This window comes from Pseudorca crassidens, chromosome 3 (genome assembly GCF_039906515.1).
Source record: "Pseudorca crassidens isolate mPseCra1 chromosome 3, mPseCra1.hap1, whole genome shotgun sequence".
Classification (NCBI taxonomy): Eukaryota; Metazoa; Chordata; class Mammalia; order Artiodactyla; family Delphinidae; genus Pseudorca; species Pseudorca crassidens.
The window spans coordinates 171,226,354-171,250,817 of NC_090298.1; the positions used below are offsets into that span (position 1 = coordinate 171,226,354).

Below are 24,464 nucleotides of genomic sequence, written 5' to 3' on the forward strand. Positions count from 1 at the left end.
ATCCACAACGGGGGGCCAGCAGCCCTGTGACACGGGCTAGCGCTACCAAGAAACTGAGTTTTACATTTCACTTCATTGTAATGAATTCCATCTGCATTTAAATAGCCTCACGTGGGCAGTGGCTACCATACCCAGACAGAACAATTCCAGGGGGCAGTAGATAATGAACAAGATAAGTGGCAAATGGTCTTGTACAGAATGGAGAAAAATAAGGCCAGGGTTGGGGGGGCTGCAATTTAAAATAGGAGATGAGAGGAGGAAGGCGGTAAGATTCTGCAGGGACAAGCATTCTAGGCAGCCAGAACGGCATGTGCAAAGGGCCTGGGGTGCCAGGGTAGGTGGTCCAAGCTTGGGTATTTGGATTGAGCTGCGCGGGTGGGGGGGGGGGGACGACACCCTGGAGCATTTGAGGAAAAGGTTACGTAATCTGATTTAATGTTTAGCCAAGATGGGGCTATGGCTGGACTAAGAAAAGATTCTAGCAGGTAAGGGGGAGCTCAGGGCGGGCAGGTTTGGGGAGGGGAGGGGAGGAGCCTAGTCTTGCCACTCAGCTGTCCAGGCCGAGAGGGTGGTCAGTGGGCATTGATGGACCTGGCTCATTTCTGATCTAGGGCTGCAGCAGCTCCACCGCAGCTGGGGAAACAGAAGCTCAGCCTCCTGGCTCGGGGTGGCTGCCAGGGTCCTGGAGTGCTCACCCTGCTTGTCTCTCCCCATGCTGGGCAGTGGTCAAGCCGGAGATGCTGCAGAAAGCCACCGTGGAGCTGCTGGACCAGGCCCTGTGCGCCAGCCTGTATGGCCACTCGCTCACCGACAGGATGCTGTGTGCCGGCTACCTGGATGGGAAGGTGGATTCCTGCCAGGTGAGCCCGGTGCCTGGGAAAGAAGCCAGAGGCCCCAGACCGATGCCTTGCCAGCCCCTGAGGGGAAAGGCCTCCAGGTTTCCGCCCGAGGTTCCCCTCTCCCCGGAAGGGGGAGTCTTCCGTTGCTGGTCCACCACCTAAATTTCCTCTGCTTGGTTTGTCACATGGCTGTGGATTTCCTTTTTCTTTTAATTTATATCTTTGCTCTCCTTTCTAAGGCCTGGTGGGTGGGGAGCGGCTGCTACATGCGCTCAGGGTGCCACATCAGAGCCAGAAGCTGGAGAAAACAGCGGGAAATAGTGAGAGAGAGCTTGTGTTTAAGGATGAAAGAGTCGCAGTGATCTGGGTGTGAGGAGAAGGCAAAGGATAGCAAGACAGGATGAGTGAGGGCAGATGCGGCCCTGCAGGAGGACGCCGCGTGCTGACTGGAGGTTCCTAAGCCACTGGTGACATTACCCAGGGTCTGCTGGGCTAAGGAGAGGAGGGGATACTGTTTATTTGGGTTGGGTTTTTAACTGCCAGTGGTAGAACTGAAAGAGGTCTTAGAGATCTCATAGTCCAACTGTCCTATTTTATTTTTTTAGAAGAGGAGACTGAGGTTCCGAGATGTGAGGTATCAGCCCACATGTGCTCCGTGAGCGCGTGGGGAGAAGGCCCCCAACCAGGGCTCCTTCTCTGAGCCTGTGGCTCTGGGATTGGGACCGGCTGCAGCCACGGAGCCCCGACTCCTCCTGAGGGTGTGCCTTTGTCTCCCAGGGCGACTCGGGGGGCCCCCTGGTCTGCGAGGAGCCCTCCGGAAGGTTCTTCCTGGCCGGCATCGTGAGCTGGGGAATCGGCTGTGCAGAAGCCCGGCGTCCGGGGGTGTACGCCCGAGTGACCAGGCTGCGTGACTGGATCCTGGAGGCCATTGCCGCTGCAAGCAAGCCTCTGGCCCCCACGGCGGCCCCTGCCCCGGCCATCCCCAGCACCGCCTGGCCCACCAGCCCACAGAGCCCGGTGGTCAACACACCCACCAGGCCCACGCTGGCCCCCAGCGCCGTGCCTCTCGACTCAGCCACTGCATCTAAGCCACAAGGTACTTTCTGGGGAGACAGCAGAAGTGGGTGTCCGCTCCGTGCGGGGTTGGGTGGATTGGTACTGGCTTTCCGAAGCTGTCTGTGGGAAAGAGATAGGTGATTGATTAGTGATGTCTGTCAAATGCCCAGGCAAAGGCTATTTTCACATTTACTGCCTGATGACACCTACTGCCGGCCTGGAGGAGGGTGTACTCAGAATATCCCGAAGGGTCAGCAAGAGGCCAGTGACCGTGACGATGGGGCCAGGGTGGGAGAGCGACTGACCTGGGGTCACCGCAGACACGAGCACCCACACGAAGCACACAACTTCTCCACCTGTCTCGACTTTGTGGTTTCCGAGGACCCAGGTCCAGTCACTGCCCGGATCTGACACTGATCCGCCTTTGTGGTCCCACAGACCTGCGAGGCTCAAAGCCAGTCGAAACTCTGCCTCTTTTTTTTGTTTTTGTTTTTTAACACAAAAATCTCCTTTATTCTTGGTTGCTCCTACTCAATCATTTAACAATTCAAGATTTATATTGTAATTAATAACGTGAAATTCTGACAGACAGTGGTATACAAAGTCAATTAAGATGTGCTTCCCATCTTTATTAAATATTGAAAAATAAAGAGTAGGAAAGAATAGTAAAGTACACTCCCATTAGAAAGAATACATGATTTATGTTGAGTACATACCAGTTTTCCAAAGTACTGTGTACCTGGCCAAAGATATATTGCTAAAGACACACGTACACAGGGGTACACACATGTGCATACAATCAAATAAACATCGCACAACACATAGTATAGAAAGTTATATGTAACAAAAATGAAAAAATTGTGATATTATATTGTTTTTGCCTATGGAAATGAGTATCAAATTAACTTCTTTTCATTTTTTTCTGCTTATTTTATTATTTATTTTTTAAAAATTTTTTATTGGAGTGTAGTTGTTTAACTGTGCCTCATTTAAAGTCGCCTGCACCCACCCTGCCCCCAAGCCCGTAACAGCCCGACTCTGCCTTTGTCCAGGGCCGCCCGGGCTGTGGCCTGTGTCTGCCGTGCTGACACTGGTGGGGACAGGGCTGCTGTGGTTTTCACTGGTGGGAACAGGGCTGCTGTGATTTTATCTTCTTTTTCGCCCATATCCCCCCAGCTGGGCCGCGTACTTGTACTTGAGACCTTAGGGCTCCTTTAAGCCTCGATTTCTTCATGTGTGTGACGGGATGGTTGTGCCCTGGCCCAGCCAGAGCCCGGAGGCTGTGCCCTGTGTCCCGAGGCCCCTCCGGAACCAGGGTGGTCCCGCCGCCCGCCGAGCGGGCTGAGATGCGCGGGCCCTCCTGTCTCGTCCCCGCAGAGTGCGGGGCCAGGCCGGCGCTGGAGAAGCCCACCCGGATCGTGGGCGGGCTCGGGGCCGCCTCTGGGGAGGTGCCCTGGCAGGTCAGCCTGAAGGAGGGTTCCCGGCACTTCTGTGGAGCCACCGTGGTGGGGGACCGCTGGCTGCTGTCTGCCGCCCACTGCTTCAACCAGTAAGGCCCCCTCGGCTCCCCCGTCATCACCGGGTCCCCCCCCCATCAAATCCCCGTGCATGCAGAGACCACTTAGGACCCAGCACGTGGCCAGGGTCACGTCCAGCTGCGGGGTGCGGGGTAGGGGGCGGATGGGGGGCAGCGTGAAGAAGTAGGGGGCTCTGGGGAGTGGCTTCTGGGAGGATCCTGTCGAGCTGGTCTGTGAGGGACACAGAGGGGCCGAGTTGGGGGGCAGGCTCCTCCCCTCCACTCAAGGGCAGGTGGCATTGACCTCTGATTGTCACAAAGCCGTGGGGGTCTCTCATGCCTTCTTGTCCCAGAAGGAAATGAGGCCCGGGGGGGGCTCCCTGCCTTGCCCACGGTCTCGTGGTGCCCTCCCCGGGGCCTGGGTCCTGCAGCTCTGCCCGGTGCCCGGGGGGCGGCAGGGAGTCTGAGCGTCCCCTTCCCGGCAGCACAAAGGTGGAGCTGGTGCGGGCCCACCTGGGCACCGCGTCCCTCTCGGGCGTCGGCGGGAGCCCCGTGAAGATGGGGCTCAGGCGGGCGGTGCTGCACCCCCAGTACAATCCCAGCATCCTGGACTTCGACGTGGCCGTGCTGGAGCTGGCCAGGCCCCTGGTCTTCAACAAGTACGTGCAGCCTGTCTGCCTGCCCCTGGCCATCCAGAAGTTCCCCGTGGGCCGCAAGTGCGTGATCTCTGGATGGGGCAACACGCAGGAGGGAAACGGTGAGCCTCCGCCCCCCACCCCGCCCGGGGCTCTGGTCCCACCGCCCGCAGACCACTCACCTCTCCACTAACTCGGGGTCGCAAACTCCGGCCCATGGGACCAGTGCGGCTGCTTTTTATAAATAAAGTTTTATTGGCACGCAGCCATGCCCACTCACTCACTGACAGCCCCGGGCGGCTTTCCTGCTACAAAAGCAGAGCTGCGTGGTCCCAACAGGCTGTCTGGCCTGTAGAGCAGAACATATTTACTCTGTGGCCCTTTATGGAAAAGGTTTGGGGACCCTTGTGCTTCCCTTTGAGACCTCACAGTAGCCCCCTTGCAGGTCACCCAAGGTGCTAGGGAATCCGCTCAGGGACAGTGGTGAGATTCTAGGGTGACTTTACATCCCTGCAAGGCCGTGGGCCTCCGGGCCTTGGCCTGTAGGATGGGGATGGCGCCTCCCTCTGGGGTTGTGGTCAGAGTGAAGCCGGCTACTGAACAGTGGTCCCCGTGTAAGTGGCCCTCGGGGGTGGTCTCCTTGTCCTGGCAGCCACCAAGCCTGACCTCCTGCAGCGGGCATCCGTGGGCATCATAGACCAGAAGGCATGCAGCGCCCTCTACAACTTCTCACTCACGGACAGGATGATCTGTGCGGGGTTCCTGGAGGGCAAGGTTGACTCCTGCCAGGTGAGTCCAGGAGGGACCTGGTTTAGAGAGATCGTGATACGTCCAAACAGAAGATGAGGCAGCAGTTTTCAAGTATGTGGTAGATCTACACAAGATATATACACACTGATTTTAAAAGCTGTCTCGTATATGTTAACTGAAGAAAAGCTAATCATGCATGAGTACGTATATGACCACCCTGTCACACTTGACACGTGGCTGACCCATTTTTAAGGGGAAACAAATCAGCTCCAGAACATAAAAAGAAGCTAGCTGAACCCTGCTATCAAGGCCAGAGAAACACAGAGGTGAAGAAATTCAGGGAGCTCCCTGGCGGTCCAGCGGTCAGGCTTGGCGCTTTCACTGCCGTAGCCTGGGTTCAGTCCCTGGTTGGGGAACTAAGATCCCACAAGCCGCGTGACATGGCAAAAAAAAAAAAGAAAAAAAAATTTTAAAAAGGAAATGCACAGGCCAGTCTTACTCAGAAGCATAGATGAAAAAACCCTTAATAAAACATTAGCAAATTCAAGCCAGCAGGGTATGTGTTATAAGGGAAACACATCACAACCAAAGTGAGTTGATGTCATAAAAAGTTTGGCTCCACACAAGACAATCCATTAATGCTATTCATTGCATTAGTACACTGAAGGGGAGAAACAGGATAATTGTCAAAATCACAGAAAAAAGCATCTGATAGTTTTTTAACAACATTTTTAATTAAAAAATTAAAAAATTCTAACCCTATGATAGACATATAATGGAAGCCTACAGCACATCATGCTTTAAAGTTTTTTTATTTTACTGAAGTATAGTTTACTTACAATGTTGTGTTAGTTTCTGGTGTACAGCAAAGTGACTCAGTTATACGTCTGTATGTATATACATACATACATATATATATATTCTTTTCCATTAGTTTATTTCAAGATATTGAATATAGTTCCTTGCGCTATACAGTAAAGCCTTGTTATCTATTTTATATATAGTTAGCGTGTATCTGTTAATCCCAAATTCCTAATTTCCCCTTCCCCTCCCCTTCCCCTTTGGCAACCACAGGTCTGTTCTGTTTCTGTTTCACAAATAAGTTAATTTGTGTCATATTTTAGATTCTACATGTAAGTGATATCATATGGTATTTGTCGTTCTCTTTCTGACTTACTTTGCTTAGTATGGCTATCTCTAGGTCCATCCATGTTTTTGCAAATGGCATTATTTCATTCTTTTTTATGGCTGAGTAATATTCCATTGTATAAATGTACCACATCTTCTTTGTCCATTCATCTGTTGATGGACATTTAGGTTGCTTCCATGTCTTGGCTACTGTAAATAGTGCTGCTGTGAATGTTGGGGGGCATATATCGTTTCGAATTAATTTTTTTTTTTTTTTTTTTTTTTGCGGTACGCGGGCCTCTCACTGTTGTGGCCTCTCCCGTTGCGGAGCATAGGCTCCGGACGCGCAGGCTCAGCGGCCATGGCTCACGGGCCCAGCCGCTCCGCGGCACGTGGGATCTTCCAGGACCGGGGCACGAGGCCGTGTCCCCTGCATCGGCAGGCGGACTCTCAACCACTGCGCCATCAGGGAAGCCCTGAATTAAATTTTTTGTCTTTTCCAGATATATGCCCAGGAGTGAGATTGATGGATCATATGGCAACTCTATTTTTAGTTTTTTTGGGGCTGCGCCGCACAGCATGCGGGATCTTAGTTCCCCGACCAGGGATCGAACCCATGCCCCCTGTAGTGGAAGCATGGAGTCCTAACCACTGGACCGCCAGGGAAGTCCCTACTTGTAGTTTTTTAAGGAACCTCCACACTGTTCTCCACAGTGGCTGCACCAACTTACATTCCCACCAACAGTGTAGGAGGGTTCCCTTTTCTCAGCATGAGGTGGTACCTCATTGTAGTTTCGATTTGCATTTCTGTAATAATTAGTGATGTTGAGCATCTTTTCATGTGCCTGTTGGCCATCTGTATGTCTTCTTTAGAGAAATGTCTGCTTAGATCTTCTGCCCGTTTTTCGATTGGGTGGTTTGGTTTTTTGTTGTTGAGTTGCATGAGGTGTTTGTATATTTTGGAGAGTAAGCCCTTGTCGGTTGCATCGCTTGCAAGTATTTTCTCCCATTCCGTAGGTTGTCTTTTCTTTTTCTTTTTTTTTTATGGTTTCTTTTGCTGTGCAAAAACTTGTAAGTTTGATTAGGTCCCATTTGTTTATTTTTGCTTTTATTTCTATTGCCTTGGGAGACTGACCTAAGAAAACATTGGCGCGATTTATGTCAGTGAATGTTTTGCCTATGCTCTCTCCTAGGTGTTTTACGGTGTCACGGCTTACATTTAAGTCTTTAAGCCATTCTGAGTTTATTTTTGTGCATGGCGTGAGGGTGTGTTCTAACTTCACTGATCTACATGCGGCTGTCCTGCCTTCCCAACACCACTTGCTGAAGAGACTGTCTTTTTCCCATTGTATATTCTTGCCCAGGAGCGTTCTTTTCTTTAGGGTTTTCTGCTGTTTTGTTTTGTTTCCAATGCAAAAGTAAGAGCAATCCTGGCTCAGAGAGAGGTGACTTGCTCAAGGTCACACAAGGTCTCACAGCCCCACGCGGGCGTGAGGCCCGTCCTGCTGAGGTCCTGTGCGTGTCCAGCTCTGCTGAGTTGTTTCTCCCACTCGTGGCAGCACGGGAGCGCCTGGCGGTGCCTCTGCAGAGAGGGTGCCGGTATGGTCAGTGGCCCTCTGTCCTTCCTTTTCAGGGTGACTCTGGGGGACCCCTGGCCTGTGAGGAGACGCCTGGCGTGTTCTATCTGGCAGGGATTGTGAGCTGGGGCATCGGCTGTGCTCAGGCCAAGAAGCCAGGCGTGTACACCCGCATCACCCGGCTGAAGGGCTGGATCCTCGCCATCATGTCCTCCCACTCCCTCTCCACGCCCCCGCCGTCCACCACGAGGACGCCCACCAGCAGTCACCCTGCCAGGACGACGGCTGGCCTCACGGTCCTGGGGGTCGTGGCCAGCAGACCCACCCCCTGGGCCACCAGCAGGGCGACCAGCCAACCTGCCAACAGGACCACCACAGCCATGACCACCACCACTAGGGGACAGACACCACCTCCACACGCCACGGAGACCACTGTGGGCTCCCAGCTACCAGGTACCCAGAGAAATGGAGTGACGTGGGTGGGTGGCGGGAGTCCTGTGTCACCTGCTAGGGCTGCTGTCACAGCGTCCCAGTCTGGGGGGTGGAGGTGATGTCGGCAGGGCTGGAGTCCTCTGAGGCCTCTCTCCTCGGTGTGAGGACGGCCATCTTCTCCCCGCATCCTCATGTGGTCTCCCCTCTGTGGGTGTCTGTGTCCTAATCTCCTCTTATTATACGGACACCAGTCATGCTAGATTAGGGCCACCCGAACCTCATTTTACTCATTTTAATCGTCTCTTTAAAGGCCCCATCTCCAAAAGTCCCATCCTGAGGTTCTGGGGGTCAGGGGCTTCCACTTACGAATTTTGAAGGGGACACAAGTCAGACCATCGTAGGCCCCGACGGCAGGGACCCGGCACTGACAGGGCAGATGCACACGTTAACGGCTGGTCCCACAGGCCTAAGGGGGGTACAACAGGGCAGTAACTGGCTGACAGATGAGACAGAGAACATGGCCCTGAGCTTGCGTCTGAGATGTGGAGTTCATTTTTATTAAATGTTCATCAGAACCATAGGAAACCGCCCTATTTCTGGGTCAGAAGTAAGGCCCCATCTAATGTAGGCAAGTTCCTATGCCTCAGATAGATGCCGTCCACAGTGTCCCGGGCACCAAGCTTAGAACGGGGCCCGGCTTCTGTTCCCCGCCCTTCGTCGCCCCCCACATTCACACAGAGGCTGGCCCAGTCACCCCAAGTCCCCAGATACAGACCTGCACCCACAAAGTCAGGGTTACGGGCTCGCTGCAGCAAGGCAGCGCACACCAAAGAACCAAGGGGCGGCTCACCAGAGGGAGAGGCAGGCGCTGTGGGATCCGGGGCAGAGGGGTGGAGGGGACGCTGAGAGGAAGCAGAGTTTGACCAGCTCAGAGCAAAGCAGACCACGTGCCAGGGGTCTGGACATGGTGCCTCTCCGGGTACCACAAGAAAGTCGAGTCCAGAGACCCCTCAGCTGAGGTGCTGGACTGGGCTGGAAATCGGGGCACAGTCTCTGTGACTGAGATCCTCCAGGCGCAAGGGGAACTCGCTGCCCCTGCCCGTCCAGCAGGGATACTCAGAGGAGGGGGCGTTTTGATACTTTACGGCTGCACCGTGTCCTGGGGAGAAATACGGGTTCTTGTTAACTCTGCAGCCGGCTGTCTCTGGGTCGGGCCTCCAGCCTGGCGATTCTTCCTTTTCCTGTAGCTACAGTTCTCAACGTGGGGGCCAGGAGGTGGAGGAGGGTTCCTGACACGGCACACATTGTTCGGTGTGGGGACAGGAGGGCCTTCCCCGACCATGGAGGGCAGGGGAGGCGGCTGGCTGGTGGGAGACAGGGCTGGGGAGGGGGCACTGGCTGTGGAGCTGGAAAACAGCCTGTGGGAATTATCAGATGTGTACCTGAGCGCGCCCCCCCCCCCCCCCGCCCCGGGTGCCGACGGCGGTCCCTGCAGCACTCCTCGGAGCTACCCGTTTGGTCTTCCTACTCTTGTGTTCCGAGGGTGCACCCTGTGCTGCAGGTGGGGAAGGGTGTCACAGGACGGAGGGACTACCCTGGGAAGGACACTGGGTCACTAGACCCAGGTAAAGAGCCCCTGACAGGGCATCCAGGAAGACCAGCCAGTGCAGGAGCTGGTGAGACCAGGCAGGGCCTCCTGGGAAGCAGCTGGGGTGTGCAAAGGCCCTGGGGCAGCAGGGAACTTGGCTGCTAGGGGCCTGAAAGAGGCCTGGGAGGAGTGGGGAGCGACAGGGGATGCTGGCCTGGCCCCCAGCTGGGGAGGTGAGGCCCCAAGGCTGAGGTTACAGGAACCAAACTTAAATGCATTATCTGAGAAAAGCCCTGAAGAGGCTCGTTTGTAGGACCAAGCGCCAGGCCCAGGGTCCCTGGGGGAAGGCGTTTCCCCGAGGTGGGTCCCCCACCCCACTCCCTGCTCCCAGGCACCGCTACCCGGGACTGCGCGCAGGGGCGAAGCTGGGCGGTCTGCGTGGAGGAGGCGTGGTCTGACCGCCCACCCATGCCCGCCTCTCCCGCAGACTGCGGCCTGGCGCCGGCAGCAACGCTGACCAGAATCGTGGGCGGCAGCGCCGCGGGCCGCGGGGAGTGGCCGTGGCAGGTGAGCCTGTGGTTACGGCGGCGGGAGCACCGCTGCGGGGCCGTGCTGGTGGCCGAGAGGTGGCTGCTGTCGGCAGCGCACTGCTTTGACGTGTGAGTCCCGCCCGCCCCGAATGGCCCGTGTCCGTGGTTCACCGGGACCCAATCGTAGCCCAAAAACTCAGGGTGTGGCGCCTCCGCGCCTTTGCCTGCAAAGCCCTTTCCCGACACCCGCTGCCCCAGGCCATACCCTCTTCCGCACAGCCCTCCCCTGGCCACACAGGGCAGCGGGGCGAAGTCCAGTGCCCGACTCCCACCAAACGGGGCGGCTCCGGGCCAGCGGGACCCCTCCATCCCTAGCCATCCTGCTCGGACTGGCACCACCCTAAAGGTCACCCAGTGGGGAGTCCCCTTCCTGGCAGGGTGCGCAGTAGGAGGACCAGGCCAGGGGCCTGCCCTCCACGGAGAAACCCAGCTCAGGTTGCGCCTCGCGGTGCCGAGCTCACAGCGGGTGGGCAGGCGGGAGAGCCGTAATATTAGGTGGAAATGGACACAGCTTGTAGTGTCACCTCAGTGCCTGGGGGCCGGCTGGGCGCGTTCAGGCGCGGGGGCCCCCCCTCGTCCTCCCTGCTGTTCTAGGACAAAGGGACGACTCAACCGAGGTCAAGTGCCCGATCTGAGGTTTCCCCAGCCGACCGCGGACGCAGCCCCCGCGGGGCAGGGTGCCGGGGAGCCCCGGGCGAGCAGCGCCGGGGTGCGGGGGCCCGGGCGGACGCTTGTCCCCGACGTCCCGCAGCTACGGGGACCCCAAGCAGTGGGCGGCCTTCCTGGGCACGCCGTTCCTGAGCGGCGCTGAGGGGCAGCTGGAGCGCGTGGCGCGCATCCACAAGCACCCCTTCTACAACCTCTACACGCTGGACTACGACGTGGCGCTGCTGGAGCTGGCGGGGCCCGTGCGCCGCAGCCGCCTGGTGCGGCCCATCTGCCTGCCCGAGCCCGCGCCTCGGCCCCCCGACGGCGCGCGCTGCGTCATCACCGGCTGGGGCTCCGTGCGCGAGGGAGGTAGGCACGGATGGGCCCCCCCGCCCCCCAAGGGTTAAGGGTCCGGGGGCGTCGGGAAGGACCCCGCCTGCACCTCCATCGGGAGTCCCAAAGGCGCAGGGAGGGCGCGGGCCCACCAGGTCCCTTCTCGCCCGCAGGCTCGATGGCGCGGCAGCTGCAGAAGGCGGCCGTGCGCCTCCTCAGCGAGCAGACGTGCCGCCGCTTCTACCCGGTGCAGATCAGTAGCCGCATGCTGTGCGCGGGCTTCCCACAGGGCGGCGTGGACAGCTGCTCGGTGAGCGCACTGTGCAACTGGACCGGGGCTCCGCGAGCCAGGCCCCACCCTGCGGTGCGCTTCCTCAGTTAGATCAAACAGGGCACCTTTTGGGTCTCCGAGTTTCCACTGGACAGCCACTTCGTGGACACCCCTAAGAAGCCGGCGTTCCCCCCACTGCACCCTCCCCCGCCCCTCAGAGGGTCAGGAGCAGGCAGGGCAGAGGCTGTGGGCTGAGGCCCGGTTCTGCTCCTGGACCGCCAGGCGGGTGCCCACCAACGTCTGCCAGGCGGATGAACGCTCACCCGAGCACTGAACCAATTTCCCAGATAATACGAGTGAGGCTCACAGAGGAAGCCACTAGCTGGGGTCACAGGGGGAGCCCAGGTGACACTCCCGTGGTAGCCCAGGAGCACGCAGATCAGGCCAGCCCACCCCTGGCTGCTGCTGGGGAGGTACTGCCTGCTCTGAGTTCCTTTCCTCTCTTCTCTCCTTTCCTCAGGGTGACGCTGGGGGACCCCTGGCCTGCAGGGAGCCCTCTGGCCGGTGGGTGCTAACTGGGGTCACCAGCTGGGGTTACGGCTGTGGGCGACCCCAGTTCCCAGGCGTCTACACCCGGGTGGCTGCTGTGAGAGGTTGGATCGGGCAGAACATCCAAGAGTGACCGCCAAACGGCTGCCCAGGCCTGGGACCAGCGACGCGAAGGTGGCAGGAACCAGCCGGCCACCCTTCCAGAGGAGGGGGTCCAGGTGGCAGGCGGGGGGTGGAGGGGTTGTGGGTTAACTGGGGTGCAATCTAACTGCGTATTTTGTTCCAATAAACACAGCCCCTCGTCTGCAGCCCTCCATGTCACAGAAACGACGACTGCCCGCCCCTCAGCCAGGGCCCAGAGGTGGGAGGAAAGATGGGGGCGGGGAGGCCTTCCCGGAGAGGGCCACCCCCAGCCTTGGGCAGCCTCACCTTCGAGGCTCCCTTTTATGTGACCGACGCTCCCTGTCACCCGGGAACCCAGGAGTGCTCGGGAAAGAAGGGGAGGGGGGCGCTGAGGCTCAGTCCCCACAGAGGCCCCTAGAGGGGAGACGCACAGGGTTCTCTGCGCCGTACTCAGCATCTATTTGTGTGACCCCAGGAGGTCACGGTTCAGAAGGGGTGTGGCCACAACTCCCGCGTCCAAACCCGGATGCTATGCCCAGGGCATGAGGTTGATCGCCCCGAGCGTGTTGCCAGAGCTGCTCCAGGTCTTTGCTCAACTCTCCGGCCCCGACCCTTAGAAGCGTCCTTGCTCACGACCCTCTGACCCCCCACCTTTAGCGGGAGTGAACACAATCTTTTTAAGTTAAAGGGTCCAGAGCTACACACACACACACACACACACAAAGAAAAAAACCAAACGGAACCACTGGGACCAAGATGGCGACAAATCTGACCTCCAACAGACCAAGTCTCGTTATACGCTGATTTGACTACATGAGCATATTAAATGACACACCTACCGGCAGCCACGACCAGGTATTAAGGATCAAAACAGGATAAAAAGGGGGTGACCCCCCCACTCCCTCGGAAAAGCCCTGCCCCTCCCCCGCAGACTACTGCATATGGGTCCCCAGCATTAGCCTCACTCCTCCTCCCTTTAAAATTAAATCCCCCTCACCAGGGGGGCAAGAAGTTCGTCTGTGAACTTAGCTCCCGCTTCTCCAGTCTCTGGCCACTGAATAAAGCTTGCGCATGTCAGCTTCTGCTTCCTTATTCACCCACTCCCGAACTCGAATGGAAAAAGGACGCCACCCCCATCCCGAGGCAGCCAGCTTTGGCCAGGCGAGCGGGTCCATACGATTCAATTCGGGAACAAATTTTGGCACCCAACGTGGGGCCCATTCCGTCCTGTAACTCAGGGCTGAACTCACTGACCCGGGGCTGACAAGGTCAGCTAAATAACTGGGCAGTTTGCCCCAGTTCTGAACCTCTGGGCCAGTGAGAACTACTGAATTTAGTCTGAGATCTAAAAGCAGCCAAGGATCAAGTGGAGTGTCCCCCACGCTGCGCATCTACAGCAAGGATGCTTGCTACAGATCGGGGCAGTGCCCAGGGGACACCTGACACGGGCTGGGCGCTGACCCCGCTCCGGCCGAGGTTTGGCTGTGAGGGTTGGCAAGTTAAGGGAAAGGATCCTGGTCGTCTCGTTGGAGACAGACCTCAGTCTAGAGGACTGGACTGGTCAGTTGGTCATCTAAATAGAGCCGACCCCCTGGCAAGGGGAGAGGCGAGATCGCACAACTGGTTCCCAGTTTGACTGGTTCCTGGCAAGGGGACTGGACTGGACAGGAAGCCCTCCAGACGCCACGGCGTGGCAAGAACACCTCCTTGTTTCATATGTGTGTGATGTGCGCCCTAGGCTCTGTTCTCGGCGCAGGGAAGCGTCAGGCTCTGATCTGTGTGGCCTTGCCTGTCCTAGTGCTCTTGGAAGTAGTACGTGCCGCAACCACAGGTACAGGCTGAGTGCCTACAGGCCACTAGGGCCCTCGCCACCAAACACACTCTCGTGAAAGGGTGCGTTGGTCGTGGACCAGGGTAGGTGAGCGCCAGGCCTGCTGCCAACTGGAAGCACGCAGTAGAACACTCAGCCCCACCGCTGCAGAGTTCCCACCTCTAGGCTCTACTCGGAAACCCAAGAGCACATCTTGTGTTGCTTCCTCTTGCCCTAACTGGCCATCCCGGGCAGGGTCCACATCTCTCTCAGGCAGGTCTCTCCCCGCTACCCTCCATCGCAGGTCCCTAGGGATCCCTCCTCTGAGACACAAACCCTTTAAAAATCTTGTTTTTGCCATACTTCAGGAAAATCACTTTGCCTGGCTGGGGAAGGAAGAGGACCTCCACATTGTTCAAAGGCCTTGGGTCCTTGTGGCTGAGAGTAGAGAAAACTGGATACATGCCAGATGGGCACTCGGCCTCCCTGCCTGGTTACCTGTCACCGAGCAGGGACACGCCCTCTTTGAACAGACCTCCTTGCCTGCCAGGGAGGCCCTGCGGGCAATTCGCCTGATTGGAGAGAGAACCCTTATTTCCTACTCCGCCTTCACCCCATCTCCAGGGACTGGTGGCTGAAAGCACCCACCTACACTGAGTATCTCCTACAGCCCCACAATGGGTCTGGGAATGTCAAGTCGCTGAATTAAAAGGAGGCCTTGTAACCAAGGCCCTCTCAGAGGGTGCCTCCCCTTCCAGCCCCTAAGCATACTGGTTCAGGTTTCAGTTAGAGCACCGAGACCTCTTGGTGTGGGATCCATACACTTACCAACCCTGGAACTCCCTTCTCCCCACAGCACTTTTCAAAATGCAAATAGCAGACTTCCCTGGTGGCGCAGTGGTTAAGAATCCGCCTGCCAAGTCAGGGGACACAGGTTCGAGCCCTGGTCCAGGGGGATCCCACATGCCGCGGAGCAATTAAACCCGTGCGCCACAACTACCGAGCCTGCGCTCTAGAGCCCGCGAGCCACAACTACTGAGCCCATGTGCCACAACTACTGAAGCCGTGCGCGTAGAGCCCGTGCTCCGCAACGAGAAGCCACTGCAATGAGAAGCCCGCTCGTCGCAACTAGAGAAAGCCCAGGCACAGCAACGAAGACCCAACACGACCAAAAATAAATTAATTAAAAAACACCCCAAAACGCGAGGTTACTTCTAATCTCTCTCCTGGTATTGGAGTCTCAGCCTGAGGGTCCTCGTGACCTCCTCCCTCCACCAAGGGCAGCTACTCCCCTTCTGACAGTTCACCTGAGACTCCTGAGTCATCTACCCCTACCTCTCCTGGTTCCCTGATGCCTTCTACTCCCCCCAATCCACCACCCCCTACCTGCTGCCCCCTCCCTGACTCTCCCACCTCCATCTCTCCACAGCTCCCTCGCGGATCAGTCCACTGCACACCCGTAGCCGCGTTCAGTACCAGCCCTTTGGAACCAGTGGGCTATTCCCCCCTCAGGAGGTCCCCAGAGGAGGGGGCAGTATGACCATATGTACGTACCCTTGTCTTCCCAGATCTACATAACTGGAAGGATAGATCCAAGGGTTTGAAGGATACCCCGAGGGAGTCCTTAATTTAGTCCAGGGAATATTCACACCCACTTCCCCACTTGGCGGCTGTCCAAACCCTCCTGAACATCTTATTCTCCGGGGAAGAAAGGGCACTGATTATAACTAGTGCAAGGGAGGAAGCTGATGAGGCCCATCAAAACAATGCAGGACATGCTCTACACCAGCCTGGAATCCAGGCCATTCCCAGCACGGACCCTGGGTGGGGCTGCTGAGAGGAAAACGGCCGGCAGCACCTCACGCGTTTCAGGGGTGTGACTGTGAAGGGCGTTCATCTGGCAAAGAAGAAACCCATAAACGGGACTAGGGTTCAGGGATCATCCGGGGCAGAAGGGAGACCCCACCCCCACCCCCCACCCCCCGGCTTTCCTGGAATGCCTCAGGAGTGCCGGCGTGTACACGGACGTGAGCCTGGGGTCAGGGGCAGGGCAGGCCGTTCTCAAGGCCCATTCCACTTCCCAGAGCGCCCAGACACGAGGAGAAAACGACAGAAGTTGGAGACAAGGCCCCCAGGCCCCCTTCCCAGGGCTGGAGCCAGCATTTCGGGGCTTCAAGAACTGGGATCTGCGGGCGGATGCTGAGGCAGGCAGACGAGCAGAACCAACTGGCAGTATTCTGGCTTCCGTGACTCAGGGTCACCAGCCGCCCTGTGATGGTGCTCCCTCCTCCCCACCACCGAAGGGACCCCGTGACATCCATGAGTCGCCAGGGTTTCGAAGACCACACCCACAGTGGAGAGTGGGGCTCAGGGCCAATCAGGGTGCACAGTGCCTGGAGCAGAGCCACTGGAAGGGGGTGCCCCAAAGGTCTCGGAAGGAAGCCAAGGGGACCACGGTGTCCTGGCCCACCCTCACTGGTTCCACAAGGGGAAGAAGAAGAGGGCTGAAGGGGCCCAGGGGCTCCCTGAAGGAGCCTCGGCTGACCCTGACCGTCGCGGGTAGAACAGTAGACATTCTAGTCACACACGGGCTACCTACTCAGTCCTGAACATCCAACAAGGCAGGATGACCAAAGAAAAATGTACAAGGATGGGAGTGGAAGGGGAGTCACAGGAACGTAATTTTATAGAGCTCTTTTGAGTGTGGTTTGGAAGAGAGAACGTTATCTCATTTTTCTATGTCCCGAAACGCCCAATTCCTCTAACAGGAAGAGACCTACTATACAGATTGGCAGCTACACTTTATCTGAGACAAAAACCTTACCACTGAAACACCTAAGACCCGCTTCTGTTCTGCAGCCCTAGTGTTACTGCTCTCAGCCAAAAATAATGGCCCAGGGGGTAAGGCTCCACGCTCCAATGCAGGGGGCCTGGGTTCCATCCCTGGTCGGGGAACTAAGATCCCACGTGCCATGGGGCAACTAAGCCCGTGCGCCGCAACTACTGAGCCCATGCACCACCATGAAAGATCCCGCGTGCTGCAAGGAGGATCCTGCGTGCCACAACTAAGACCCGGTGCAGCCAAATAAATAAATTAATTATTTTTTTTAAATGGCCCCATTATCCTTAAGGGGGTTAATCCCTCTGTAGGGTCCTGCAACACTGTGGGCAGAGCCAGGAGGGCACCGCTTGGTCCTAATCAAGGTGCGACCCGGCCACAATCACCCAGAGCAACACCACTTAAGCAAAGAAGCGCTGGTGGGCACAAAGCCCACTCATGCAAGGGCTTCTCAGACCCTGCCAGTGCCCTAGCAACCCTTCTATTCTGCCGGTAAAGGAGCCGAATGGGAGATACCAGCCAGTTCAGGACCCCTGGGCCATAAATGAAGCTATGGAGGAGATTCACCCTGTGGTGCGAAAGCCGTACCCATTACTCTACCCTAAACCCTGAGAGGACCTGGTACTCTGTTAGACTTAACAGATGCCTTCTCTGTGTGCCCCTAACCCCAAAATCTCATTAAGATTTTGCAATCGAAAGGCAGGAACCCTGACGTGGCTCCGCCCTGAAGATCGTGGTGAGCTCGAGTTAGAACAGGGAACTGTACTTCAGCATGCGGACGACACTCCTATCACCAGCCCCACCAAACAGCCTGTAACACAGCTAACGCCTTCAATCATCTGGCGGAGAGAGGACAGGAAGTTTCAAAGGAAAGAGCCCAGCTCCCCCTCCAGCGGGTAGAACACTTAAGATTTATAGTAGAAAAGGGGCACAGGGCGCCATCTAAGGAGAGGAAGGGGCTGATGTGCCAGACGGCAGGCACCCCTAGTAAGGGAAAGCAGCTCCGGGGTTTCCTGGGGATGCTTCTATAGGGATTCCCAGCTTTGGCTTAACTGCTAAGCCCTTGCATGAACAATTAAAAGGGAAGAACCCTGACTTTTGGGGTGGACCCCCAATCGTGACCGGGCACTCCTGGAACTGAAAAGCTGTCTCGTGAGAGCCACACCCGCCTTCCCCGCCGCCGTCCCCTCCATCTGTATGTACATGAGAGAGGAGGAACTGCCCCAGGGGAGCTTTCACAAAACTGGGACCTCTGACTCCAGGTCTTAGCTAAAGGGTGTCCCCCATGCTCACGGGCTGGAGCTGGTACTTCTCAGCTCTTCAGAGAGGCTGACAAATTAACCTTTGGACAGGCCCTGACCATCTGGTACTCCCTCCAGCCCCTCATAACCCTGCAAGTCCAAGCCGCACTTCTAGACAACACGTCTGTGACTGAGGCCCTGTGGCGTCCTCACCCTGCCCCCCTGCTACCTCAGCCAGGCCCCAGATTAACCCGTGGTCATGAGAAAGCTATGGAACAGGGTTACCCCCGTCGGCCTGACCTGAAGAGCTCCCCTAGAGAGAATGCAGGCTCAGAGTGGCTCACCCACGGGAGGAGCTTCATGGAAGATGGGACACGAAAGGCAGGACGTGGTGGTCTCCGTCGCTCAAGGGGTGCAGGCTACAGCTCTGCCCAGAGGGCCCCGTTAACTGCCCAGATCAACTGTCCTAATCGGGGCACTAGAGCCGCGGAAAGGAAAGCCGCCACCGCCTACACGCGCATGGGGCCATGTGGAGGGGGAGGGGAACGCTGACCTCAGGGAACAAACAGATGAAGAATGAGGGAGACATGAGGCAGCCGCTGGAGACTACACTCCTGCCCGTGGAAGCAGCAGGCATTCACTGCAGAAGCCATCAAAAGACAGAAGCAGGAATGTAAGAGGAGACAACGGGGCAGACAGGGTAGCTAAACAAGCAGCAGAGGCTGGGGACAGCTCTGATGCCACTCCTGCCGGGGCCCCCAGGCGCTAACTCCCATCCGCCCCCCGAAGGAGAGGGAAAAGGCTTTGGGATGCGGCTGCTTTAAAAGCCCTGGATACCCGGGGTGACGGCTCCTCCCGCCGGCCTCTGCACTGCAGGCCACCAGGGAAGCTGGCCCGAGCACACGTTATGGGCAGGAGGCCTGTATCAATGGCTCATCAAGTCCATGACTACCCCCAATCTCCGCCATCTCCTTCAACAGGGGGACGAAGCGTGCCCTATCTGCCTCCAGAATAAGCCCAACACTTAGGCAGCGACCGCCACCCAATATGAAGGCACGTGTCCAGGTCAGGACTGGCCAGCTGGTTTTACAGTAACGCCCCAGGCACGAGGAAATTCCAGACTCCTACCGGCTGTGACTGCCACCTTCCCCGGACACCTGAACCAAGACTGCCCTGGAGGTCTCCTAGGCCCTGCTCAAGGAAATAATCCCTCGGTTTGGGCTCCCCAAGTCCATCCAGAGTGACAGTGTGCCTGCCTTTGTTTCCCAAATTACTAAGGGACTCTCTAGAGCTCTAGAAATTACATGGGGTTTATACTCCACTTGGACACCAGAGTCCTCAAGAAAAGTAGAACAAATCAAACCCTCAAAAGAAACTTAGAGGGCTTCCCTGGTGGCGCAGTGGTTGAGAGTCCGCCTGCCAATGCAGGGGACGCGGGTTCGTGCCCTGGTCCAGGAAGATCCCACGTGCCGTGGAGCGGCTGGGCCCATGAGCCATGGCCGCTGAGCCTGCGCGTCCAGAGCCTGAGCTCCGCAACGGGAGAGGCCACAACAGTGAGAGGCCCGCGTACCGCAAAAAAAAAAAAAAAGAAAAAGAAACTTAGAGAAACTAGGCTCAGACACTTATCAACCCTGGATGTCCCTTCTCCCCACAGCACCTTTCAGAACACAAATAGCGGACTTCCCTGGTGGCACAGTGGTTAAGAACCCGCCTGCCAATGCAGGGGACATGGGTTTGAGCCCTAGTCCGGGAAGATCCCACATGCCACGAAGCAACTAAGCCCGTGCGCCACAACTACTGAGCCCGCGCTCTAGAGCCCAAGAGCCACAACTACTGAGCCCACGTGCCACAACTACTGAAGCCCGTGCGCCTAGAGCCTGTGCTCTGCAACAAGAGAAGCCACCGCAATGAGAAGCTCGCACACAGTGATGAAGAGCAGCCCCCGCTCCCCAGAACTAGAGAAAGCCCGCACGCAGCAACGAGGACCCAACGCGGCCCAAAATAAATGAATTTATAAATTAAAAAAAAAAAAAAAAAGAATGCAAATAGCCCCCAAAGGAAAGCTCAGGTTGAGTCCGTATGAGCTCATGTACTGGAGGCCCATTCCTGAAAGACCTGGCTCCAAGACCAACGTGGGGGATATGGAGCGACTGAAATACGCCTTGCAGAAAGGGGAAATAAGCAAAGCTTTACACGCCTACAGGGATCCGGAACTGCCTTCCCTTTCTGACATCACTTTCCACCGTTTCTCCCCTGGGGATTGGGTTTATTTGCGAACCCAGAAGGCTGGAAAACCACAAGACCAGTTAGACCCCAAGTGGACAGGACCTTAGCTAGTGATCTTGACCACTCAGACTGCCTGGCAGTTACACGGCACAGCCCCGTGGACCCACCATACCAGAGTGAAGGCAGCACCCACACCTGAGGAAGAAGTTACTGAGCCACCCACTCCATACACCTGTGAACCTGTTATAGCCCTTAAGTTACTTTTCAAAAGGAAGAACTTACGGGTAGATAAGTAATGTGGTGGACAGGCTTAGCAGCTGGCTAAGCCTGTCCCTTATAACTGTCCACATGAAACGAGAGCTTAACGCAGTAGTCCATTTCTCGGGGATTACAGCCTGTGGACAGACTCTATCCCAGTGCTGGTCTGTCACCCCCACCCACAGGGTGATGCCTGTGGATTCAAGGTGTTGCATTTTGCCCCTAAGAATGACAGCGCCACTCTCACCTTGGCTCACGGACCTGCTAAACCTACCCCTCTTGAACGCGGCTTTCCTGCTTGGCGCTCATCCCTGAAATTAACATCTCCAGCAAATACAAAGCACTCACTCTAAAGTGCGGTCCTGCGGCCACTGCCCATGTCAGCAGCCCCCACCAAAGGGAGAAGCTTGCAGTAATGCCCTGGGGCTGCTCCGGACTCTGAGCACTGCTTCGTCCATTACCCCACAATTTCAGCGCCGCGGGATTGACTCCTATGGAAATCTCACCCACTGGTGCCCTCTGCACCCACTCAACGAATACACACAGGGACCAGACGGGAGATGCACTTATGGGGGAGGGAAGATGCCAGTTGTCTCGGGTTTAGTGTGGGGCCCTGCTGAGGCCTGGGGAAAAGCCACTAGTCAAGAACCCCCCAATGACCCCTGCTACGCAGGTGGGCCTCTCCCCTCACACTGCAAGGGAACCCCCTCTTGGGCTAGCCACTTAGGGAGGTGGTTCAATTCCTCAGAAGTGTGCTAGGCATGCGCTCCCCCTGGGTACCTGGTTCCTTTGTGGCCCGAGAATAAACCAATTGCCCCATCAGAACAACCCCAACTCCTTCCCTTCTCTGGGGTGGGCTCTAGCCTCTCCTTGCTTAAATAATACCCAATTTATGAAACAATGCACACTAGGCCGGCCAAGTTCTAGGAACCTAGGTATAACCATTCATAACATCGGTATCACCTAGCCCTGAGATCAAAGGACAATGGGACTCATTCTGGCAGGAGCAGGGATAGCTCTCCGACTGGTGGCCCCCTGGGGAGGTCTCACATACCATGAAATCACTCTACAAGATCTCACACCGGGGGACTACCCCGGTGGCGCAGTGGTTAATATTCCGCCTACCAATGCAGAGTACCCGGGTTCGATCCCTGGTCCGGGAAGATCCCACATGCCGTGGAGCAACTAAGCCCGTGCGCCACAACTACTGAGCCTGCGCTCTGGAGCCCGCGAGCCACAACTACTGAGCCCGTGCTCCACAACAAGAGAAACCACCAAGATGAGAAGCCCACGCACTGCAATGAAGACCCAACTCAGCCAAAAATAAATAAATTAAAAAAAAAAAAAAAGATCTCACACCGGCCCTTGAGAATTCGTCTAAAATCACGGAGGTTGCCTTATAAGGACCCCGTACTCCTCTAGACTCACTAGCAAACGTTGTTCTCGACAATAGACTAGCCCTTGACTATCTCCTGGCTGAGCAAAGGGGAGTCTGCGCAGTTTTGAATGAAACCTGCTGCATGTACGTCGATAACTCTGGTCAGACTGAGGTCAACATAAAAGAGATCTATGAACAAGCTCAGTGGTTACATAGATGTAACACACAAGGTCACGCAGGGGACACGGGTTGGTGCCCCGGTCTGGGAAGATCCCACATGCTGTGGAGCGGCTGGGCCCGTGAACCATGGCCGCTGGGCCTGCGCGTCCGGAGCCTGTGCTCTGCAAAGGGAGAGGCCACAACAGGGAGAGGCCCACGTACTGCGAAAAAAATTTAAAAAAAATAAAAAAGGAAAATTAGGGCTTCCCTGGTGGCGCAGTGGTTGAGAGTCCACCTGCTGATGCAGGGGACACGGGTTCGTGGCCCGGTCCGGGAAGATCCCTCATGCCGCGGAGCGGCTGGGCCCGTGAGCCATGGCCGCTGAGCCTGCGCGTCCGGAGCCTGTGCTCCGCAATGGGAGAGGCCACAGCAGTGAGAGGCCCGTGGACCGCAAAAAAAAAAAAAACAAACAAAAAAAAAAACCCACAAGGTCAAGAACCAGGCTCCATCTGGGATATAGTCACGCAGAGCCCCCGCAGCTGAACTGGTTTCTTCCGCTGCTTGGCCCACTAACTGCTATCATACTCCGGCTCACCTTCGGGCCTTGTCTCGACTGCCTTGTCAACTTCGTTAGTAAATGGCTTGAAACCATCAAACTTCAGATGATACTAACACAAGAATACAAGCAACTGGGACTGCATCTTGGTGACAATCAAACTTATTTTAGGTTAGTCAGAAATCCAGAAAAAAACTACACCCACGTTCGGCAAAAAGCAGCTTCAGCAATCAAACCTCCGCCCTTCAGTGCCCCCTCAAGAACGAGGAGCAGCAACAAGGGAAGGGGGCATTTTGTTGTCAGATCTAAGCCAGGTCTTTGCTCAAAACCTGCCACCCTCCCCGCCACACCTTCAGCAGGAGTGAACATAAATCTGTAAGTTAAAGGGTCCAGAGATAAGAGACGAAGCCACAGGCACAAAGAAAAAAACAAGTGGAACCAGCTGGGACCAAGATGGCGGCAAATCCAACCTCCAACAGACCCTGAACCTCATTATGTGTTGATTTTACTATATTAACATATTAAATGACACACCTACCAGAGGCCAGTACATTAAAGACCGAAACAGGATAAAAACGGTGTCCTCCCCCCCAACTCCCTCAAAAAAGCCTTGCCCCTCCCCCAGTAGGCTAATGCGTGTACCTCCCAATCATTAACCTCACTCCTCCCTTTAAAATTAAATCCCCCTCGCCAGGTGGGTGAGAAGTTCAGCTGTGAACTTAGCTCCCGCTGTTCCATTTATTCGGCCACTGAATAATACTCGTGCTATGTCAACTCTGCTGCGGCCCCAGCAGGGTCCACAGGACTTAATTCGGTAACAGGCGCACAAGGGGAGGTGGCAGCGGGGCCAAGGCTCTCCCAAGACCCAAGCTACACCCACTAACACGTGTGCACGTAGGCGGAGGGGCCGGGAAGAGTCCCAGTTGTCCCAGCACCAACCCTGTTCTCATAAACTTCTGGCAGGCAGTACGCACAGGCTGGCCCCCGCCTCACAAACAGCATTTACGGAAATGGGTCCGGGACTAGGGCAAGGCTGGGGGGTGGCCTGCTGGCGCGTCGCGGTCACATGTTGGCTCGTTCCCGCTGCAGCCGCGAGTTATAGGCACGGGACACGGTGTTCCAGGCGTCCATGTAGCGGTCCATGCACATGGCGATGCACTTCTGGGGACGGGGAGGGCGCACGGCTCAGGTCTGGACCGCGGCCAGCGCCCCCCCACCCCGGCAGCGGATTGCGCACGCGCCGCGGCCCCATCGCGTCGCCCAGTTAGTCCGCGTGCATGCGCAGAGACCTCCCCGCCGGGTCCGGGCCCGCGACCCCGCCGGCCCCCCGCGTTTACCTGCTCCGAATTGTCCAGGGAGCCCCCCGGCTTCCCGATGCACTTCCGGAAGCACTTGTCCGTCATCCTCTGTGGGGACACGCGAGCCCTCAGTTGCGACGCCGGCCCCCGGCGGCCCCCGCCACCCTCGGCCCCCCGCCCCCGCCCCGGACCTGCAGCAGCTCTTGCGCGTTGGCCACGGCGATCTGCACTTTCACCTGCTCCATGATAAGCCCAGGGTCCAGCTTCCCGCCGCCGGAGCTCCCGAAATCCGAGCCGAAGCCACCCTCCATGGCTCCGCAAAGTCAACCGGACAGCGGCAGCGTGTGCCCACCTGCACCCACGCCGGAAGTCGGACACCGCAGGGCCCCACGGGAAATGGCGTCCGAATGCGCTGGGGGGCGGGACTACAGCTCCAATAAGGCCGCGCGGGGCCTCCCGCGCATGCGCAGACAAGGGCGGACCAGAGTCGGTTTCCCGTGTAGGACTCCGGGGAGAAGGGAGGGACACGGGGCCAGAGGCCCGCCCCTCCGCGCTCAGGCTCCGCCCCGCCAAGGGTCCCTCCGTGCTAAACCAGGGCGTCACGTGACCAAAAGCACTGTGGAGTGGCAGTGCATCAGGTGGGAAAAGAATGCAGAAAACTAGG

At 56.9% G+C, this 24,464-nt stretch overlaps 2 protein-coding genes across 8 annotated transcripts in view; one reads left to right on the plus strand and one right to left on the minus strand.

Annotated features, from left to right (window-relative positions):
• The window catches only part of TMPRSS9 (transmembrane serine protease 9), a 30,865-nt gene extending 18,717 nt beyond the window's left edge, over positions 1-12,148 (plus strand). Inside the window, exons 9-18 of the mRNA XM_067734482.1 lie at positions 724-860; positions 1,617-1,935; positions 3,273-3,444; positions 3,897-4,168; positions 4,699-4,835; positions 7,558-7,954; positions 10,009-10,180; positions 10,863-11,128; positions 11,266-11,402; positions 11,884-12,148. Of these exons, the coding sequence (XP_067590583.1) occupies positions 724-860; positions 1,617-1,935; positions 3,273-3,444; positions 3,897-4,168; positions 4,699-4,835; positions 7,558-7,954; positions 10,009-10,180; positions 10,863-11,128; positions 11,266-11,402; positions 11,884-12,045 (2,171 nt within the window). The 3' untranslated portion in view covers positions 12,046-12,148. The remainder of the gene's footprint in view (positions 1-723; positions 861-1,616; positions 1,936-3,272; positions 3,445-3,896; positions 4,169-4,698; positions 4,836-7,557; positions 7,955-10,008; positions 10,181-10,862; positions 11,129-11,265; positions 11,403-11,883) is intronic.
• TIMM13 (translocase of inner mitochondrial membrane 13) lies at positions 1,412-24,217 on the minus strand. Of its 7 annotated transcripts, none has more exons than XR_010942569.1 (4): positions 23,992-24,202; positions 23,840-23,908; positions 4,784-4,920; positions 2,577-4,138 (listed from the first exon to the last, which is right to left on the minus strand). XR_010942569.1 is itself a non-coding variant. In XM_067734477.1 (3 exons), the coding sequence occupies exons 1-3, from the start codon at positions 24,109-24,111 to the stop codon at positions 1,911-1,913; spliced, it is 249 nt and encodes an 82-aa protein (XP_067590578.1). In that variant the 5' UTR covers positions 24,112-24,217; the 3' UTR covers positions 1,412-1,910. The 7 variants fall into 7 exon arrangements, 5 of the variants coding, with proteins under 5 accessions (XP_067590578.1, XP_067590575.1, XP_067590577.1 ...); XR_010942568.1 differs by having other exon boundaries at positions 2,577-4,395; XM_067734477.1 differs by lacking the exons at positions 2,577-4,138; positions 4,784-4,920 and adding an exon at positions 1,412-2,015 and having other exon boundaries at positions 24,037-24,217.
• Between the last annotated feature and the right edge of the window lie 247 nt (positions 24,218-24,464).

Excerpts from the sequence above, each read along its gene's own strand:
- TIMM13 (XM_067734474.1), bottom strand. The coding sequence starts at position 24,111 with ATGGAGGGTGGCTTCGGCTCGGATTTCGGGAGCTCCGGCGGCGGGAAG. Across the intron at positions 23,909-23,991 it reads ACGCGCAAGAGCTGCTGCAG|AGGATGACGGACAAGTGCTT; the intron begins GTCCGGGGCGGG and ends GTGTCCCCACAG. Across the intron at positions 2,016-23,839 it reads CCCTGGACAATTCGGAGCAG|ACAGCTTCGGAAAGCCAGTA; the intron begins GTAAACGCGGGG and ends TCTTTCCCACAG.